General features: G+C 48.2%; 1 protein-coding gene across 1 annotated transcript in view; it reads right to left on the bottom strand.

Annotated features, from left to right (window-relative positions):
• The window catches only part of LOC140719875 (uncharacterized), a 70033-nt gene extending 57436 nt beyond the window's left edge, over positions 1-12597 (bottom strand). The window contains exons 1-4 of the mRNA XM_073034801.1: positions 12531-12597; positions 12095-12166; positions 10449-10568; positions 8544-8660 (exon numbers count right to left, since the gene is read on the bottom strand). Coding sequence (XP_072890902.1) covers positions 8544-8660; positions 10449-10568; positions 12095-12166; positions 12531-12597 — 376 coding nt within the window. The remainder of the gene's footprint in view (positions 1-8543; positions 8661-10448; positions 10569-12094; positions 12167-12530) is intronic.
• Between the last annotated feature and the right edge of the window lie 9494 nt (positions 12598-22091).

Genomic DNA, 22091 nt, shown 5'->3' with positions numbered 1-22091 from the left:
CTTTGACCCCCCGCACTGAGCTCATCTGCTTTTCGTGCAATACTTACTGCATTGAAACGTAGGCAGCTCAGAACGTGAGCCCAGCAGGCTCAACTTTTTACTTCCTGACTTCGTCTGAGTCCTTAACTACATCTGTTCCAACAAACTTTCTTCTATCTGTGATGGCATTACGGTTTTCACCCCCCTGTAACTCTAGTTTTATGACCTCTTTTATGCCAGGAATTGCCGCTGAGACATTATTTCAACTCAAGTTGTTGTGTAAACTGAGAGAGTTGCTCGCTGGCAGATGAAGTGAAGGAGCTGCACACGGTAGAAGCGGTGTGGCGTGGCCACCAGGCAGGAGTCTGTGCTGCCCCCAGTGTTCGCTCGGCAGAAGAGTTACCACGTTACCGAGTGGCAGGATGTGCTGAAGAAGCCTGGGGGTGGGGCTGTGTGGCTGCAGAAGGGCTCAGACAGATTAGGAGAATGAAAATAGACGTGGCAGAATGAATACAGTGCCGGGAATCGTATGGTCATTCAACAAAAAAAAAATAAAATCGTAGAATATTTTCTAAAGGGAGGGATATTTTTTTTTAACCCAGGCAACATGTTCATATTCAATACCTTCACAGAATGGTCTGGGGCAATTTTGAACCGGCCCAAGAATCCCCTCATAATATGCGTCTATATAAAGTTTGAACCGCAGATCTATTTCGTATGTATAAATAGCCTATCTGACGTTAATAAATGGGTGATGAATATTTAATTAATTTTCCAGAGATCTAAAATCCATTTCAATAGATAAGGGTCAAATCCGACCCGGAGCAGCCTCAATGTACAAACATTTGTAGCACCTATACAAAAGTATAAACCTTCAGGGTGCTTTTACTGTTGTCAATTGTCAAAACGGGTCAAACATGACCGGCACAGTGTTTAAGGGTTAAAAACAATCTGCGGTGCGGAGGGATTTGGGAGACTTCGTACAGCTTTCCCAGAAGTTTAACCTGCAGCTTGAGCCGGTGGTGAGGAAGCAAATGCGATGACAGCATTCAGTTCGAGAGGGCTGGGACGTAAACGCAAGGACGTCATTCTCCGGCTCAATACGTCACTGGTGAGGCACGGTTTGGAGTTTTGTGGGCAGGTCTCGATCGCTTATCTCACAGGGGATGTGAGAAATTGGAGAGGGTTCACAGGAATGATAACGGGATTGGACGTGGTATTACTGGAGGAGTATTTGACAGCTCCGGGAGACAGAACACCCACACACAGCGATTCAGGAACCGCTTCTTCCCCTGCCACATCTCATCTTTCAGTGCATCAGCAAGAAGTCGACATTTCTGCGGTGTTTATTAATATATCAAATTTACATTAATTGTACATCTTTGCTCCGTATGATGCTTCAAAAGAACAAATTCCAGGGGTTATAAGCTTCAGATAATTGAAATAGCGATTCCGATGGAAAACATCCGATAGGGTGGACAGGGCACTTGGCACGCTGATCTTTACCAGTCACACTGAGTACAGGAGTCGGGAGGTCACGTTCCCGTGGTACAAGACGTCGGTGAGGCTGCCCTGCTTTAGGAAAAATGTCAGTGAACTGGATATATTGTACAGGGAGTTCTACGGGGATATTGCCGAAACTCGAAGGACTGATTTATGGTGGGAGGGAGGGAAGGTTAGGACTTTATTCCCTGGAGCGTAGTTATAACCTTCACAGAGTTCCATAAACCCGGGAGGGGCACAGACAGTGGGAATGCGCAAAGACTTTCACCCAGGGATTGTGTTGTCGAGAACCAGACGGCACAGGATTGAGGTGAGAGTGAGTGGAAAGAAGAAAGAGAGAGAGAGAGAGATCAGGGAGACGGAGGGTATAGAGAGAACGGGGAGTGGAGGTAGAGAGTTCCTGAGGAGGGAAGGGGAGAGGGGTGTAAGAGGAGTGCAGAGGGAGCACAGAAGGTGCAGGCGGAGAATGTTCGAAGGAATAAGGGGATCTGAGGGGTAGAGAGGAAGGTAGATGGAACTAGGAAGAGCGGTACGGGGGCAGTTGCGAGAACGAAGGGGATAGACGGCGAGAGGGGTTTGTCGGTGCCTGCTGGGGATAATATGATGGCGACAAAAGGAGGAGATGGAGTAGGAGGGAGGGACAGAGAGGGTGGGGAGCGAATTTGAAAGGATTTAGGAGGGAGAGTGAAGGGGACAGAAGGAGGAGAAAATGGGGGTAGTCACTTGATTCATGTTGACTCCACTGGCTGTTGGCAGAGACCCTGGATCTTTTCAGGAATATCCGGGTACAAAGGTGCCGACCTCTCGCAGATGAAATTCCGATCACCATCACAAGTGTTACTCGTTCCGCACTGAATGCATTCGGGCGTTCCCGGGGACGCCTTGTACAGGAGATTCCGGCCCACATTCCTATCCAGGAGGTTAATAAATTTCAACAGAGACAAAACAGCTTCAGTGGAGGACCCGAGCGGAGTCCGTCCCCAAGCTAATCCCATGAATTCGATCCCTCCTAATTGCCTGTGTGAGTCCCCAAACTCATCCCATTGAACCACTCTCCCCCCACTGCCCCGTGTCAGTACCCAGGCAAATACCACGGTCCCAATGTCTCCCCACAGTCCTGTGTCAGTCCCCAAACTAGTCGTACTGACCCAATGTCTCCCCACAGCCCCGTATCCCCCAAACTGATCCCACCGAATCGCTTTCCCACCACTGTCCCCTTTCAGTCCCCAAACTCATCCCAATCAACCATTCTCTCCCCACAGTCCAGTGCCAGTACTCAGGCAGACACCACGGTCCCAATGTCTCCCCACAATCCTGCGTAAATTCCTTAACTAATCGTACTGACCCAATGGCTCCCCATTACGGTGGTACAATGGGTACATTTTGGGGCCCCGTATCCCCCAAACTGATCCCACCGAACCGCTTTCTCACTACAGTCCCCTTTCAGTCCCCAAACTCATCCCACTCAACCACTCTCTCCCCACAGTCCCGTGCCGGTACCCAGAAAAATACCACGGTCCCAACGTCTCCCCACAATCCTGTATCAGTTCCCAAACTAATCGTACTGACCCAATGTCTCCCCACAGCCCCGTATCCCCCAAACTAATCCCACCGAACCGCTTCCCCGCCACAGTCCCCTTTCAGACCCCAAACTCATCCCACTCAAACATTCTCTCCCCACGGCCCCGTGTCAGTACCCAGATAAACACCACGGTCCCAATGTCTTCCCACAGTCCTGTGTCAATCCCCAAACTAATCGTACTGACCCAATGACTCCCCACAGCCCCGTATCCCCCAAACTATTCCCACCGATCCGCTTCCCTGCCACAGTCCCCTTTCAGTCCCCATATGAATCGAACAGGTCCACCCTCCCCACTCTTATCTGTTTCAGTCCCCGAACAAGCCCCACTGTCCCACCGTTTCCCCACAGACCTATGTCTGTCCGGAAATGAATCCCACTGTTCCACACTCTTCCCTCAGCCCTGTGTGGCTCCAGGTTCATCTCGTTGTCCCTTCCTCTACCCAGAGCTTCGTGTCTGTCTCCCGACATATCCCACTACACCGCGCTCTCCCCATCGCCTAATACCACTGGCACCCTCTCTCCTACATCATTGCCTCTATTCGCAAACTAATTCCGTTAACCCACTGAGTGCCACCGCCCTGTATCTGTCTCCAAACTAATCCAGTTGTCCTACTCTCGCCCCTCAGATCCGTGTCATTCACCAAACTAATCCCACTGTTGATCCCTCTCCTCACAGCCCGGCGACTATCTCCAAAATGATCCCACTGCACCGCGCTGTCCTCACCCACATGCGTCAGTACCAGAATAATCCCTGTGTACTGATCTCTCCCCACTGCCCCCTGCCAGTTTCCGAAATATTCCCACTGCCCTGTCCTTCCCCGACAGACACTTGTCGGCCCCAAAATGTTCCCATTGTACCACCCTACCCCCCTGCCCACGTACAGTCTACAAGCAAATCACAATGCCTCTCCCTTTTACCACGAAACTACTTCAGTCCGTAAACTAATCCCATTTTCTTCCGTCAGGACTATGTCAATAACCAATCTTCACCCCACAGATTAGTGACAATCTCACCCGTTTTCGCATTTTTCAATCCAGTAAACAAGGTTGTTCTCCAGAAGATTGTGGAATACAAAGAGCTGGGAAATTAAATTTACTTCATTATTGCCAAGAATTGAAAACTATCTACGTATCTTCCCTCTATTGATTATAATAGGATACTGTGATGGGGCGGTGTGGAGGGAGATTCACTCTGTGTCTGACCACGGGAGTGTGTAACCGGACGGTGTGGAGGGAGATTCATTCTGTGTCTGATCCCGTGAGTGCGTGCTGGGAGCGTATGCCAGTATTTATCTTTGTGTCTGACCCCGGGAGTGCGTGATGGGCGGGTGTGGAGGGAGATTCACTCTTTGTTTGATCCCGGAGTGTGTAATGGGACGGTGTGGAGTGAGATACATTCAGTGCCTGCCCCATGGAGTTTGTGATGGGGTCGTGCGGAGGGAGATTCACTTTGTGTTTGACTCGGGGAGTGTGCGATGTGACGGTTGGGAGGGGGATTCACTCTGTGTCTGAACCCGGGAGCGTGTGATGATTCCTGTGTTACTGTGGGATCTTCTGGTGCTGTGACACATACCGCTTCATCCCTTGAATTGATTTCCAGCAGCCTTGAATGACGGTTTGAACATTCTTGAATCGCTTTTTGGAAAGATGTTTCTATCGTGGATACGTAATAACTACGGTCTTTATTTGTGACCCAGTTCTTGGAACACGTTTGCTCTGAAAATCAGGGACAACGAACAGTGACACAAAGAGTGAATCTCCCTTCACACTTCCCCATCACACACACCGAGGATCACACACAGAGTGAAATTCCCTCCACGCAGTCCCATCACGCACACTGAAGTCAGGCACAGAGTGAATATCCCTCCGCAACGTCCCATCGTAAATTAACAAGGATCAGATACAGTGAGGTTCCCTCCACACCATCCATCACACACTCCTGGGGTCAAGACACTGAATGAATAGAACATAGAATAATACAGCACAGTACAGGCCCTGTGGCCCACAATGTTGTGCCGACACTTATACCCTGCCTCTCATATAACACCCCCCCCCACCATAATTTCCTCCATGTACCTGTCTGATAGTCTCTTAAATTCCATTAGTGTATCTGTCTCCACCACTGACTCAGGCAGTGCATTCCACGCACCAACAGCTCTCTGAGTGAAAAACCTTCCTCTAATATCCCCCTTGAACATTCCACCCCTTACCTTAAAGCCATATCCTCTTGTGTTGAGCAGTGGTGCCCTGGGGATGAGGCGCTGGCTACCCACTCTATCTACTCCACTTAATATCTTGTATACCTCTGTCATTTCTCCTCTCCAGGCATGCGTCACCGTTCCATGTGTCAGACACACACACGACCCCAAACTCTCACCCACCCCCATTCCCGCCATAGCTTCTCATCACACGCACACTGTGTCAAACACAGAGTCGCATCATACATACACGGGGTGAAACACAGATTTAAGATCCCTGCACCGTCCGATCACACATAACACGGCCAGACGCAGATTGAATCTCTCTCTCCACGGACCCATCACACACTCCAGGCGTCAGACGTGGAGTGAAGCTCCGTGCACACTGCCTTTTATAAACGCTCAGGGTCCGACGTGGAGAGAAGCTCCGTGGACACTGCCTTTTATAAACGCCCGGGGTCAGACGTGGAGTGAAGCTCCGTGCACACTGCCTTTTATAAACGCCCCGGGTCAGACGTGGAATGAAGCTCCGTGCACACTGCCTTTTATAAACGCCCGGGGTCAGACGTGGAGTGAAGCTTCGATCTGCAATATCCCATCAAACACTCTCGTAGTCAGACACAGACACTCATTCCAGCGGTCAGACGTGAAGTGAAGTTTCCTGCACACCGCCCTGTCACACTCTTCCGGGGTCAGATTCTGAGTGCTACTCCTTGCACACCGCCCCTCACACACGCTCGGGGTCAGACACAGAGGAAATCTCCCTCAACACCGCCCCTCACACACTCCCGGGGTCATACACAGAAGAAAGCTCCCTCAACACCGCCCCTCACAAACTCCCGGTGTCAGGCAACAGAATTTAGATCCTCTACAAAGTCCAATCACACACAGCTTGATCAGGGACAATGTGAATCTCTCTCTCCACGGCCCCATCACACACTCCGGCTGTCAGACACAGAGTGAATCACCCTCCATACCATCTTTTCACACACTCCCGATGTCAAGCACAGAGTGACGCTTCCTCTCTCCATGCCCGCCCAGTGATGAGGAGTGGGTGAAAGTTGGAGATGATGCCTCACCTCTTCTGCTGGTCAACAATTCACAGAACTGGTGACGGAGATCGCTGTGCATTTGTTTAAGGTCGGTCAGATTAGAGTTGAGCGTAGAAAGCTTGGATTGAAGGGTTGAGTTTAACTCATGGTAGTTTCGGTGGTAGCTTTCCTTAGACTGACGAATCTGTGATACTGAGAGAGATGGTAAAGGAAGTTTAGCGTTTGCATTGACACGTGAGTCAGCGTCACGCTACCGAACGGGTCACGGAGATTATAACCATGTAATAATATAACAATTACAGCACGGAAACAGGCTATCTCGGCCCTTCTAGTCCGTTCCCAACGCTTACTCACACCTATTTCCACCGCACTGCACTCAGCCCATAACCCTCCATTCCTTTCCTGTCCACATACCTATCCAATTTTACTTTAAATGACAATCCCGAACCTGCCTCTACCACTTCTACTGGAAGCTCATTCCACACAGCAACCAGTCGCTGAGTAAAAAAAAAAATATTTCTCGTGTTACCCCTTAACTTTTGCCCCCTAAGTCTCAACTCATGTCCTCTTGTTTGAAACTCCCCTACTCTCAATGGAAAGAAAAAACTATCCACGTCAACTCTGTCTATCCCCCTCATAATTTTAAATACCTCTATCAAGTCCCCCCTCAACCTTATACGCTCCAAAGAATGAAGACCTAACTTGTTCAGCCTTTCCCTGTAACTCAGGTGCTGAAACCCAGGTAACAATCTAGTAAATCTTCTCTATACTCTCTCTATTTTGTGGACATATTTCCTATAATTCGGTGACCAGAACAGTACACAATACTCCAAATTTGGCCTCACCAATGACTTGTACAATTTTAACATTACAGCCCAACTCCTATACTGAATGCTCTGATTTTTAAAGGCCAGCATACCAAAAGCTTTCTTCACCACCCTATGCACATGAGCTTCCACCATCAGGGAACTATGCACCATTATTATTTTGTTGTGTCAGTGTCACGGTGAAGGGTGTCACAGTGAAGGAGGTGCTGATGGCACAGTGAGAGGCGTCGGCGCCACCTTGAGGGGCGTGTCTGTGTCACACTAGGGTGTATATCAATGTCCCGGTGAAGATGTTGATGTTACAATGGGGGTCTGCGTCAGTATCATGCTGGACATGTCCGATTTGCTGTGAGGGGCCTGTCTGTGTCACACTATGGTGTATATCAATGTCCCGATGAAGATGTTGTTGATGTTACAATGGGGGTCTGCATCAGTATCATGCTGGACATGTCCGATTTGCTGTGAGGGACGTGTCTGTGTCACACTAGGGTGTATATCAATGTCCCGGTGAAGATGTTAATGTTACAATGGGGGTCTGCGTCAGTATCATGCTGGACATGTCCGATTTGCTGTGAGGGGCGTGTGAGGAAACTGTGAGGAGATTCTGTGCCCCGGCGAGAGGTGTGCCGGATCACAATGAAGTGTATCTCGATGTTAAGTCGAGGAAAATGTCTGTGTGGGGGGCTTGTGGTGTCACCGTGGGTGGAGTATCTGTGTCATGGTGTGGGGTGTGCTTGTCTCACAGAGCGGGGCATGTCTGTGTCACGGTGAGAGACATGTCATGGCCACGGTGGGTGTGAGAGGGTCACGCTGAGGTGTGTGTCCGTGTCACAGAGTGTACTATGTCGGTGTCATTGTGAATTTAGGTGTCGGTATCATGTTATGGGGTTTGCCTGTGTCAGGGTGAGGTGTGGGGAATTGCCTGAGCGAGCGGTGCATCGGTTTTTATGCTGATGAGCGATACTGTCTCTGAGTCTTTTTCACGATGCGGTGCGGAGCGGATCATGCTGAGGAGCGTGAAGGTGTCACGGTGTCTCAGTGTCACGGTGAAGAGCGTGTCGGTGTAACGGTGAGGTGTGTTTCGGTGTCGCTTGAGGAATTTATCAGTGACACGGTCAGGGGCACGTCGATGTTACAGCGAGGGGCACGTTGCGGTCAGTGTAACAGCCATGTGTGTGTGTGTGTGTGTGACGGCGATGGTCCTGTCAGTGTCGCGGTTAGGAGTGTATTTGTGTCTCGTTGAACGTCATGACCCTGACAGCGTTGTTGATGTTATAGTGAATGGCGTTTCAGGACGAGTCTTGATTTTGTTACGGTAAATGCCGTGATTTTATCACGGTTAACAATTCATTCCACTCTCTTTATTTATGGTCTGACTCCACCGGGAGACCATTCCACTCACCATGGATCGAGAGACCGGCCACTATCACGAGGAAGACGCCTATAACTAGGCAGAGTAGGCAGATCTGACGGAACGGTACATTTCCGATCTTCACTTTCGGCTGCTGTTCATGCGCAGCTGTGGAGAAACCACAAGACCATGAGAGCATAAGATATGGTAGCAGAAGTAGGCCATTCGGTTATTCAATTCTGCCCCGCCATTTAATCATGGGCTGAACCAATTCTTCCGTCATCCCCACTCCCCCTGCATACTGCAAATACCCTTCGATATCCCGGCTAATCAGGAAACTATCGATCTCTGCCTTAAATGCACCAACTGATTTGGCCTCCACAGCCGCTTGTGGCAACACATTCCACAGCTTTACCAGTCTCTGACTAACTCGTAATTTAGCTGCATCTCTGTTCTAAATGGACCATCTTCAATCCTGAAGTCGTGACCTCTTGTCCAAGACTCCCCTATCATGGGAAATAACTTACTATATCAAATCTGTTCAGGCCTTTTAACAATCGGAAAGTTTCTGTGAGATAACCCCCTCCTCATTCTCCTGAACTCCAGGGAATACAGTCCAAAAGCTCCAGATGTTCCTCATACAGTAACCCTCTCATTCCTGGAACCATTCTGGTGAATCTTCCCTGAAACCTCTGCAATGTCAGCACATCCATAAGGAGCCCCAAACCGCAGAGAATACTCCAAGTGTGGTCTCCGAGTGCCTCAACATCACATCCCTGTTCTTGTATTCTGTACCTCTAGAAATCAATGGCAACATTGCACTCGCCTTCTTCACCCCCGACTCAAACTGGAGACTGACCTTCAGGGTATCCAAGTCCCTTTGCACTTCCGCATTTTGAATTTTCTCTCCTTCTAAACAATAGTCCGCCCGTTCATTTCTCCCACTAATGTGTGCACACATACATTTTCCCAACGTCGTATCTCATTTAGGGTAAGACACCCTCGGGTCTTTTATAGAAACATGGATAGATACCCAACACAGAAATAGAGTAATTTAAGAGACTTCTGGACAGGTAGATGCAACTTTGAAAAATAGAGGGCGAACGGGAAATCTAGTAATTTCTATTGTAGGGACATGTTCGGCACAACTTTGTGGGCCGAAGGAACTGTGTTGTGCTGTAGGTTTTACATGTTGGCTGACGGTGTCCTGTGTTGTTCCACAGGGGTCTTGTTGTGACCGATTATTCTTCTATTCTGTCAAAGACTAGGATGCTTGAATTAATACGCCGGTTGCAGTTTGCAGACGACGTGAAGATTGCTGGAGGACAGGGAGCTTTGAGGAATGAAGGAGTCTGTAGGAGGACGGGAGTCACAGGTCGACTGGCTGGTGAAGAAGGTGTTGGACACGTTTGCCTTTATCAGTCAGGACACTGAGTGCCGGAGTCGGGAGGTCACATCCCAGTTGTACAAGACGTCGGCGAGGAGGCACTCGGATTTCGGTGCTCAGTCTTGGTTCGCCCTGCTGTCGGAAAGATGTAACTGAGCTGGAAAGAGTGCAGAGGGAGATTTACCAGGATGTTGCCCGAGCTCGAGGGACTGAGTTATGAAGTGATGTCGGGCAGTTCAGGACTTTATTCCTTGGAGCCTAGGAGTGAACTTGTAGAGGAACATTGCTCCTTGGAGTGTACGGGTGACCTTACAGAGGTGTACAAAGCCATGAGGGGCATATCAATTACAATCGTGGACGTGAGCGCACACGGCGAAGGTGAGAGAGGAGGAAAAAAATAAATTGGGTACACCGGTGACAAATTTGTGTACCCATATGGTGGTCCTTATGTGGAACGAGATGCCAAAAAACTGGCTGAGGGAGTGAAATTTGAAGTATTTAAAAATACACACACTTCTGCATATAACAAGTGACATGTGCACAATAGCGTCATAATTATGAACTCCGACCTGCTTGAGCATTGGTTGGCAGCTTGCTGGGTCCCGCGGCAATGGGAGGAGCCTCATCTTCATCGATGACGGGCTCGTCGTTCGGAAAGTTCACCGCTGCGTAGCTGGAGCTCAGACCACCTGGGACGCAGAGCGAGGGAAGAAAAGTGAGAAGATAATAGAAAGAGGAGTGAGGACAGAGAGACGGAGCAGAGACAGCGAGTAGGGAAAGTGTGGGTTAAGTAAAGAGGAGAAAGGATGAGAGGCAGAGAGAAAGAAGGTGAGGGAACGGCGGCAGACGGTGGAGAGAGGATGAGAGATGGCTGGAAAAGAGGAGACAGTAGTGAGCGATAGAGGCAATGAGCGGGAAAATGGGAGAGAGAGAATGGGGAATGAGAATGGTTAGCGGAGACGGAGAGAGTGGCAGAGGATGAGAGAGAGAGATTGTGAGAGAGGGGGTGAGAGGGGAAAGCATGAGCGAGAGGGAGAAAAGGGGAAGGGACCGATAGAGAGAAGAGGTTGCAGAGCGGGAGCGAAGCAGAAAATGGTTTGAAGGGGATAGAACAGGGAGAGAGGGGAGGAGATACCGGGAGGTTGGATAATGAGCAAAGAATGTGGGAAAGAGTGCGAATGTGAGAGCGAGAGTGAGGAAGGGAGAAAGGGGGAGTGTGATAGAGGGGAATTCGGAGAGTGGGGCGAGGGAGGGAAGGGGAGTGTGCTTGAGATTGAGGAAAAGGGTGAGCTATGGGGAGGGAGAGAGGAGGGGGAGAAGGCAGAGGGGCGGGAGAGAGAGATGGGGAGACAGAGGGATGTTGATAGACGAGCGAATTTAGTGAGGGTGGGCAGAGAAGCGGTGGGTGGTAGGGCACAGGAGAGGGGAAAAGGCAGGGGATGAAGGGAGGGAGAGTGGGGAGAGGAGGAGAGAGAGAGGGAGACAGAGAGAACAGAGGAGAGTGAAAAGTGGTTCGAGTGTCGTTCAAGTTATCCACAGCGGTGTCTTCTTTTTACCTTATCAAAGGCCTTCCACGTCACCACGGCTCCAGTGGTGTCCCCTTCTTACCGACCCTCCCACTGAGCTTCCTCCACTCCGACACACCGCATGGCGTTCCCTCCGTTCCCTGTTCCCTGCAGTGCTCCCTCCTCAATGTCCCTTTTTTCCTCAGCGACACTCCCAAGCATTCCCTCCTCACCCAATTCCACGGCACGCCCACCACTGCACGCCTCGAAGAGCACCCCCTCCTCAGCGCCCCCTCCCACAGCGCTCCGTCCACACTTCCCCTCACGAAGGCACAATCCACACCAAACACTGTCCCCCGCTTCAAGGTGATGAATCCTCACCGTACGTCCCAGAGCGCCCCCTCCACACCGACCCTCCCACAGCACCGTCTCGTCATCACATCCCACAGCGCTCCGTCCACACATCCCCTCACAGAACGCACCATCCACACCAAGCACCGTCCCCGCTTCAAGGTGCTGAATCCTCACCGTACGTCCCCCCACACCGACCCTTCCACAGATCTCCCTCATCAGGGCCTATAAAATGGGTTCCCTCTGACTTACTCTACAGCAACTAATCAGTAGCGTTAACAGTACTGTTGCTCTCAGATCTCTCGACAAGAATGGACACGTCTCCTAAACAGAGTCAAACCAGCAAAGATGAAACTGACCTCCATCTCCCCGGTCCCGGGGCGCCGAGAGGGCGGTGACATTCAGTTCCACGTACGATACATCCGGTTCAGCTGGGAACAGAACACAGAGGCAGACAATCAGGGTGGGGCTTCCTCCGCACCGTCACGTCACACACTCCCGGGTCAGACACAGAGTGAAACTCCCACCACACCGTCCCATCACACACTCCCGGGGTAAGGCACAGAGTGAATCTCCCTCCATACCGTCACATCACACACTCCCGGGGTAAGGCACTGAGTGAATCTCCCTCTATACCGTCACATCACACACTCCCGGGGTAAGGCACAGAGTGAATCTCCCTCCATACCGTCACATCACACACTCCCGGGGTCAGGCACAGAGTGAATCTCGCTCCACACCGTCCCATCACACAGACACAGCGGTAAGCTCTCTCCCTCTCTCCGCATCACTCACCTCTCGAACGAGCTTGTGCGTCCGTTCTTGTGAGCCGCATGTTTACGTAGGTCTCGCTCTCGTCCATCCTGTCGAGTCTCTGAGCTCCTGAAAGAGACGGGACCTTCGGGACAGAAAACCCGGAGTGGGAGACCGTCGCCCACAAACACCCGATGGACAGCCGATACTGAGAGGGGACTGAGAGGAAAGAACTGCGGGGAGGAGAGAGATTGAGTGCGTGTGAGAGAGTGGTTGAGAGATATACGAGTGGCCGGGGCGGGGTGGTGAAAAATAGAGGGAGGAGAGAGATTTCGGGAGTGACTGGCCACAGGACACCCCCCCCAACATACACTCGCCTTCTTCGTCCTCTATCTTCCCTTCCTTATCACACAGTATTCTCTCTCTCTCTCTCTCTCTCTCTCTCTCCTCTCTCTCTCTCTCTCTCTCTCTCTCTCTCTCTCTCTCTCTCTCTCTCTCTCTCCCTCTCTCTCTCTCTCTCTCTCTCTCTCTCTCTCTCTCTCTCTCTCTCTCTCTCTCTCTCACTCTCGCTCTCTCTCTCACACACACTCCATCTTGTTCTCGTTCACCTTTCTCCTCTTATCTCTTATCTCTGTCTGTCCTTTCCGTCTTCCCACTCTCTTCCCCTCCTTCCCCGACTCTCTCCCATTCCAACTCGATCTCCTTCCACACCTCCCACCACACTCTCCCTTTCCGAATTTTCGAGGGTGCGGTTGGGTTTAGGTGTTTTTTGGCTCGGAACACGCGGCCCGTCCCTCACATTCTCCCATCCCGATTCCCCGCCCTCTCTCTCCTTCACTCCGTCTCCCTTCTTCATTTCTCTGCCCCTTCAAACCCTCTGTCGCTTCCCCTTCCCTCCCCCCACAACTTCCCTCTTTTCCTCTCTCCTGCTCGTCCCCTCCCTGCCCTCTGCCCCAACCCGACTCCCTCCGTCTGCCTCATTCCCACACTCACCCCCTCACCCCTCCTTCTCTCCTCTTCACCATTCCTCACTTCCCCACCATCTCCCTACCTCTGACCGTTCCAGAAGTCTGACTCGTGTGTCTGCCTCAGAGACTGCGCGTCTGTGTGTGTGTGTCTGATAGCTGTTGTGCTGCAGAGGGAAGAGGAAGGAAGGAAGGGGAGCCGAGGAATGGGCGGGTACGGGGTGGTGACATTGCACACACGACAAGAGTCACATGACAGGCTTATCCACACAGAACTGTGGAGAGGCTCGGAACCGAGGGACCGATATCCGGTAGATAAAGGGAGTAAAACCGGGCGTCAACTCTCCCCATCCTCCTCAAAAATCCCGTGAACTGAGAGAGGGAGATTTGTAGAGGAGGTGTTGGGTTGGGGCCGGAGATGTGGAGGGCTGTTGGTGATGGAGCGGTACACGCAGAGACGCGTCGGGGAGGTTTGGAATGAGGGAGAAGTGTGCAGTGGAGTAAAGCGGTAACTGAATTGGGAGGACGATAGGAGTGGGAGGGTGGGACTGAGACGGCAGAACTCCTGGAGATGGTCAGTGGTGAAACGGAGGGCTGGGGTGACTGGGCCCCTCGTTTTCTGTCATCTCTGCTTCGGCACAACGCCAGAACATCCTTCAGGTGGGTGAACCCTCTCAAGGTGTCAGTCCCCTATGATGAGCTGATAGAGACCTGTGCCCACCAACAGACTGGATCAAAATGCACAGAAATCGAAAATATCTTTCATACAAAAGGATTTGGGAGACCTCGAGCAGGATTCCTTTCAGGGTAACTTTTAGGTTGAATTAGTGGTGAAGAAGACAAATATGATGTTAGCATTCCGGGTGGCCCAGATTATATACATAAGGGTGAAATGTTCAGACTATACAAGGCACTGGAGGGGCCTCATTCGGAGCATTGCGGGCAGTTTCTGGCCCCTTATCGAGTAAAGGACGAGCTTACATTGGAGATGGTTCAGAGGCGGTTCATAAGACTGATTCCGGGATTGAATGACTTTTCATATGGGGAACATTTCATGGCTGTGGGCCTGTACACTCTGTAATTGACAGGAATAAGACGTGAATAAAGGACGTCCCTCTATTCTGAGGCTGTACCCTCTGGTCGTTCACTCTACCAGCACACGGCAAATCCACTAAACATCCACTCTGGCAAGACCTTTCACAATTCGAGAGGTCACCCCTCATCCTTCAGAAGTTTATTGATCACCCGCCCAGAGCCAGTCATATACTCTTCAAATGACAAGAACTTTAATCCCGGAATAATATTCCTGAACCCCCTTCCGATCCTCTGCAGTTTCCACACACCTTTGTAAGAGAAGCGCCCCAAGACTGGTCACAAAAGTCCGCATGAAGCCTCACCGGTGCTTTATCATTTCAGAACGTTATATCCTTGAGTTTACATTCCCTGGAAATAAATGCTCACGTGGCATTGGACTTCCTGATCACAGACTCAACATGCAAATCAACCTTCAGGGAATCCTGCACAAGATCTCCCAACTCCCTGTCAGTGTCAGCCTCCGTTTGCGTTTTCCATTTTCTCACCAGTTACAAAATTGCCTACGCTTTCATTTCAATGTTGGCAGAAGATTGTGTCAGCCTTCCTTTAGAAGGAAGCTCTACCTCAAGCTCTCTGATCAGATATGGTTGATAGACCAGCATCCAATCCGGAATACCTGGTGGGTTCAACCACGAGCTGCTCTAAAAAGTCAAATCGCATGCAGTATAGAAATACCCCTCCTGGATTCTAGCACCAACCTGATTTTCCCAATCTACCCGCATATTGTAGTTCCCCCATGACGATTGCAACATTGCCCCTTTGGCATGTATTGTCTGTGTTCTGTTGTACTTTGCAGGCCAGACCTTCACCACTGTTTATGTGTCTATATACAATTATGATCAGACGTATTTACCTGAGTATTTCCGTACCCCTAACCTCAATGATTCAACGCCTAGCGACCCTCGGTCACTGCTGAAAGGACTCGGCTCGAAACGTCGTCTGTATTCTTTCCCACAGATGCTGCCCGGCCTGCTGAGTTCTTCCAGCATTTTGTGTCTGTTGCTTGGATGTCATCTCTTTCTTACGAATTGATTCCGTTTTTACCAACAGAGCTCTGCATTCCCGGCTGTGGCTTCAACAGAATGTGTATCCTTGGGCATTAAGTTCCCAGCTACAATCTTTCAGCCATGATCCAGTGATACCTGTAACATCAGACCTGCCAATCTGCAACTTCGCTGCAAGTTTAGTTTAGTGATTTGGTTACCGCGCACAGTCGAAATCCACACATTCAGTACTATATTCAACCTTTTCTTATTTTTTTTCTTTTATTCTTTTCAATTTTAGTCCCACCTTCTAAGTTGCAGCTTAGGCGATTGACTGCAATTTCCCCCAGTGATCAACTCTTCTCAGTATACATTGCCTCTGTTTCTAAACCAATTACTTCATCGTCAGCACTATTATCGGCCTTTCCTAAAATTCTTTTGCACTGAAATTTGAACAGCTCAGAACACGAGTTGCACTGAGCTCAACCATATGACTCAGAATATCGTCGGAGGTCTTACAATCACGTACCCCCAAAAATTTTCCATGAAATGTTCTGGCCATCTGACTCACATCCCTCCGCAACTGGTCCGAACCCGGACCATTACCCGGAACATCCTGCCCATTAACTTAGAACCTAACTCCCAGGACTCCCTCCTCAAACGTCCTATTCATGGCATTGATACCCACAAGGATCACCATTTGACTGGCGCTGCTCTGGGCCTTGGACCATCTGGACAATAGCAATGCTTACGTCACGCTGCGGTGTATTGGCAACAGCTCAGAGTTCAGCACAGTCATTTCCTCAGTTCTTATCAACAAGCTCCAAATTCTGAGCCGTTGCACCTCCCTCTGCAAAAAAATGTTTAACATCCTCATCGTGAAACCCACAGTCCGTGGAGATCGGTCATAACATTTCCGATCTACAGGTGGTGTTGAATTAGCAGAGAGGCTGCAGGCCTTACACAGAGAGGGAAAATGGAAAAAGTACTGCCTGATGGAATACAGTGCCTGGAAGTGTATGGTCATGCAAATTGCTAGAAGAAATTTTCTTAAACAATAAACTACGGCTCAAAGGGATCAGGGAGTCCCGGTGCGGGATTCCCTCGAGGTTAATTTACAGATGGAGTCGGTGGTGAGGAAGACAAATGCAATGTTCGCATTCATTTCCAGATGACCAGAATATAATAGTAAAGGTTTATTTTCTAGGCTTTACGAGGCACTGGAGAGGTCACATTTGTTGTATTATTCGCAATGTTGGTCCCCTTAGTAAATAATGGATTTGCTGACATTGCAGTTGATACGACCAGAAGACATTGCAAAACATAAAGCTATTCAGCCCATCAGATCTGATTGGCTATTCTATTCATGGCTCATCCCGGATCCCACTTAACCGACCTTCTCGCCGTATTTTTGATGCCCTAACCAATCAAAAAATTGTCATGTTCCGCCTAACTCAACTCACGGTCTTGCCCTCCAGCATGGTTTGTTGGAGAGCATCCCGCATATTCGCTTCTCTCTGGCAACACGCACTCCTCTTTGCTTCCATTCTAAAAGGCCGCCCCGTCATTTTGAGTATGTGTCCTCACGTTCTGTATATCCCCACCACAGGAAACATCCTCTCCACACCCACCGTACCTAACCCTTTCAACATTCGGCAGATTCAACAAGATCACAGATTGTTAAATAATATTGTTTAAAACAATTTTTTAGAGTTTTTCGAGGAGAATACCAGGAAAGTGGATGAAGGTAAGTCAGTGGAAGTTGTCTACGTGGACTTCAGTAAGGCCTTTGATCAGGTCCCGCATGGGAAGTTAGTTAGGAAGATACAGACACTAGGTATATATGGTGAGTTAGTAAATTGGATTAGACATTGGCTCAATGGGAGGAGCCAGAGAGAGGAAGTGGAGGATTGCTTCCCTGAGAGGAGGCCTGTGACTAGTAGTGTGTCACAGGGATCATTGCTGGGTCCATTGTTATTTGTCATCTATATCAATGATATGGATGATAAAGTGGTAAATTGGATCTGCGAATTTGCTGATGATACAAAGATTGGAGATGTAGTCGTTCAGTGAGCAAGGTTTTCTAAGCTTAGAGAGGGATTTGGATCAGCTAGAAAAAAGGACTGAAAAATGTTAGGTGGAGTTTAACACAGACAAGTGTGAGGTATTAAACTTTGGAAGGACAAACCAAGGTAGAACATATAAGGTAAATGGTCGGACACTGAGGAGTGCAGTAGAACAATGGGTTCTGGGAATACAGATACATAATTCCCTTAAAGTGGCGTCACAAGTAGATAGGGTAGTAAAGAGAGCTTTTGGTATATTGGCCTTTATAAATAAAACTATTGAGTACAAGAGTTGGAATATTATAGTGAAGTTATATAAGACATTGGTGAAGCCGAATTTGGAGTATTGTGTGCAGTTTTGGTCACCTAATTACAGGAAGGATATTAATAAGGTTGAAATAGTGCAGAGAATGTTTGCAAGGATGTCGCTGGGACTTGAGAAACTGAGTTACAGAAAAAGCTTGAATGGGTTAAGAATTTATTCCCTGGTGCGTAGAAGAATGAGGGGAGATTTGAAGAGGTGTATAAAATTATGATGGGTTTAGATAGAGTGAATGCAAGCAGGCTTTTTCCACTGATGCCAAGGGAGAGAGGAAAAAAAAAACAGAGGACATGGGTTAAGGGTGAAGGAAGACAGATTAAAGGAAACATGGTGGGTTGGGTGGTTTCTTCATACAGAGTATGGTTGGAATAGGGAATGAGCTGTCGGATGAAGTGGTAAATGCAGGCTCACTTATAATTTTTAAGAAAAACTTGGACCGGTACATGGATGAGAGGGGTTTGGAGGGATATGGTCCAGGTCAGGTCAGTGGGACCAGGCAGAAAAATGGTTCGGCACAGACAAGTAGGGCCGGAGGGCCTCTTTCTATGCTGTAATGTTCTATGGTTCTATCATCACAAATGCCACTAACTTCCAATGCGTACTGTCCTAAATTTGCCGAACGCTCCCCATAGGTTAACCCCTTCATTTCCAGAATTATCCTGGTGAACCTCGTCTGGACTCTCTCCGATGTCAACACATCCTTTACGCGATATGGGGCCAGATCAGTTGCCAATACTGCAAGTGCGGCCTTAATGTTTCCTTATAAAGCCTCGGCGTTATATCCTTGTTCTTTTTTTTAATCATTTCCCCTTGAAATAAATGCCTCCATTGCATTTGCCTTCCTACCCCAGACGCAACCTATTAATTAAACTTTCGGGAGTCTTACACAAGTGATGCACTCCTATGCCTCTGTAAATCCCATTATTCCATTGAGATACTGATACATGTGACTTATGCTTCTCCCTCACAAATTACAGAATTAATTTAATTATACCTCTTCAGTAAACAGACTTCTGGCTTTTGACCCTCGCACTTACGAATGCTGAGGATTCGGTTTGAGATATCCCGGACACTGGCACGCGGGAGTCATCATTCCATCCGGGAATCTGATTGTGGCACATCGAGCCTACAGTCTGTTCCCCTAACTAACGAATCCCCTATCACCACAGTGTGTCTCTTCTTCCCCCTTCCCTTCTGAGTCAAGAGGCTGACTCACAGCCAAACAGCCGACCACTGTGACCTCTCTCTGTATGCGCGACTATATCTAAAATGTTATATATTCTACTACTGAGGATGACAACAGGGGTACTCTGCACTGGCTCATTAACCGTTTTCCCCTGCCTTACTGTCACCGTTTTCTGTGTCCTCTACCTTGGTTTTAATTACCTCTCCATAAGTCCTATCTGTCACCGGGTAATCCTCTAATTATATGTTAGCATCTCAAAGGATCTGCAGAGGACCCAGAACGTTGACCTGTACTTTGTCTCTCTCCACGATAGGTCCACAACGGGTGCAATCTCATTTGTTCTCCACTGGGCTTTCGGGCATTGCACAACAGCAATTGTTAGGTCAGGCTGCGGTTTATTGTCCATAGCTCAGCGTTCAGCACAATCATTTCCTCAGGTCTTAAAAACTGGGGAGACTAAAATAGAATGGTTGGGGGTGGGAACCAAATTGAACAGATTAGGAGAGAGGAGGTTAGTTCACAAATAGAGAAAGACAATGTGTGAGGGAGGATAGGCTGGTGAGAGAGAAGGGGAGCGCTCTGACCGAAAATGTAGGGGAGAAGGAAGAAAAATATAATAAAGTTGTTTTCACCGTTTGGGATAAACAGAGGGTAAGAGGTGGAGAGTGTCTTAAATACATCTATTTTAATGCTAGGAGCATTTCAGCAAAGGTGGATGAGCTTAGGGCATGGATTGTTACCTGGAAATATGATGTTTTAGCTAACAGTGAAACATGTGTGCAGGAGGGGTGTGAATGGCCACTAAATATTCCTGGATTTTGTTGTTTCAGGTTTGCTAGAATCGGAGGGGCAAGAGGGGGGAGGGTTGCATTGCTTGTCAGAGAAAATATTACAGCGATGCTTTGGCAAGATAGATTAGAAGGCTCGTCTAGACCGGCTATGTGGGTGGAATTGATGAATGGGAAGGATCTAGTAACACTTATAGAGGTTTATTATAGACCACCTCTTGGAGAGAGAGAATTGGAGGAACAAATTTGGAAAGACATACCAGAAATCTGTACTAAGCACAAGGTTGTGATTGAGGGAGATTTTAATTTTCCACAAATAGAGTGGGAAGCCCATTCTGTAAAAGGGCTGGATGGTTAATAGTTTGTAAAATGTGTGCAGGATAGTTTTTTTTTTTCTGCAGCAATAGATAGAGGTACCAACTAGAGAAGGGGCAGTGATGGATCTCCTGTTAGGGAATGAGATCGGTCTGGTGAAGGATATACGTGTTGCGGAGCGCTTCGGGTCCAGTGATCACAATGTCATTAGTTTCAATATAATTAAGGAGAAGGATAGGACTGGACCCAAGGGCTGAGATATTTTATTGGAGAAAGGGTAACGTTGAGGAGATGCGAAAGGATTTAGGAGCAGTGCAGTGGGACAATTTGTTTTATGGGAAGGATGTAATAGAGAAGTGGAGGTCATTTAAAGGTATAATTTTGGGGGTACAGAATCTTTATGTTCCTGTTGGGTTGAAAAGAATGGTTAAAAGTTTGAGAGAATCATGGTTTTCAAGGGATATTGGAAACTTGGTTAGGACAAAGAGAGATCTCTACAATAAATATAGGCAGCACTGAGTAAATGAGGCGCTGGCGAAATATAAAGAATGTAAAAAGAATCTTAAGAAATAATTTAGAAAACCTAAAAGAAGATATGGGTTTGCTTTGGCAAGTCAGGTGAAAATAAATCCAAAGTGTTTCTGCGGTTAAATTAATAGTAAAAGGATAGTGAGGGATAAAATTGGGCCCTTAAGAGAATCAGAGTGGACTGCTATGTCTGGAGCCAAAAGAGCTGGGGCAGATTTTGAAAAATTCCTTTTCTTCGGTATTCACTAAGGAGAAATATATTGAATTGTGTAAGGTAAGAGAAAAAAAGTAAGGTAGTTATGGAAACTATGATGAGTAAAGAGGAGTAAGTACTGGCGCTTTTAAGGATAATAAAAGTGGTTAAGTCTCCGGGTCCTGCAGGATATTCCCTAGGATCTTGAGGGTAGCTAGTGTAGAAATAGCAGGGGCTCTGAGCGAAATATTTCAAATGTCATGAGAAACGGAGATGGTTCCAGAGGATTGGCGTACTGCGCATGCTGTTCCATTGTTTTAAAAGGTTTCTGAGCGTAAACCTGGCAATTATCGGCCTGTCAGTTTGACGTCAGTGGTGGGTAAGTTAATGGAAAGTATTCTTAGAGATGGTATCCATAATTATCTGGATAGACAGGGTCTGAATAAGAACAGTCAAGATGGATTTGTGTGTGGAAGGTCATGTTTGACAAATCATAGTGAATTTTTTGAAGAGGTTACTAGGAAAGTTGACGAGGGTAAAACAGTGGATGTTGTCTATATGGACTTCAGTAATTCCTTTGGCAAGATTCCACACGGAAGGATAGTTAGGAAGGTTCAATCGTTAGGTATTAATATTGAAGTAGTAAAATGGATTCAACAGTGGCTGGATGGGAGAAGCCACGGATGGGTGGATAACTGTTTGTCAGGTTGGAGGCCTCTGAGCTCTGTACTGGATCGAATATTGTTTCTGATATTCATTAATGATTTTGATGATTGGGTTTTAAATTAGATTAGTAAGTATGCAGATGATACTAAGACAGGTGGCGTTGTAAATAATGAAGTAGGTTTTGGAAGCTTGCAGAGAGATTTAGGCCATTTAGAAGAGTGGGCTGAAAGGTGGCAGATGGAATTTAATGCTGTTAAGTGTGAGGTGCTACATTTTGGTAGGACTAATCAAAATAAGACATACATGTTAAATGGTAGGGCATTGAGGAATGCAGTAGAATAGAGTGATCTAGGAATAATAGTGTATAGTTCCCTGAGGGTGGAATCTCATGTGGATAGGGTGGTGAAGGAAGCTTTTGGTATGCTGACCTTTATAAATCAGAGCATTGGGTATAGGAGTAGGGATGTAATGTTGAAATTGTACAAGGCATTTGTGA

This window comes from Hemitrygon akajei, unplaced genomic scaffold (genome assembly GCF_048418815.1).
Source record: "Hemitrygon akajei unplaced genomic scaffold, sHemAka1.3 Scf000033, whole genome shotgun sequence".
In the NCBI taxonomy this organism is placed as follows: Eukaryota; Metazoa; Chordata; class Chondrichthyes; order Myliobatiformes; family Dasyatidae; genus Hemitrygon; species Hemitrygon akajei.
This window is presented reverse-complemented; position numbering and strand designations above follow the sequence as displayed.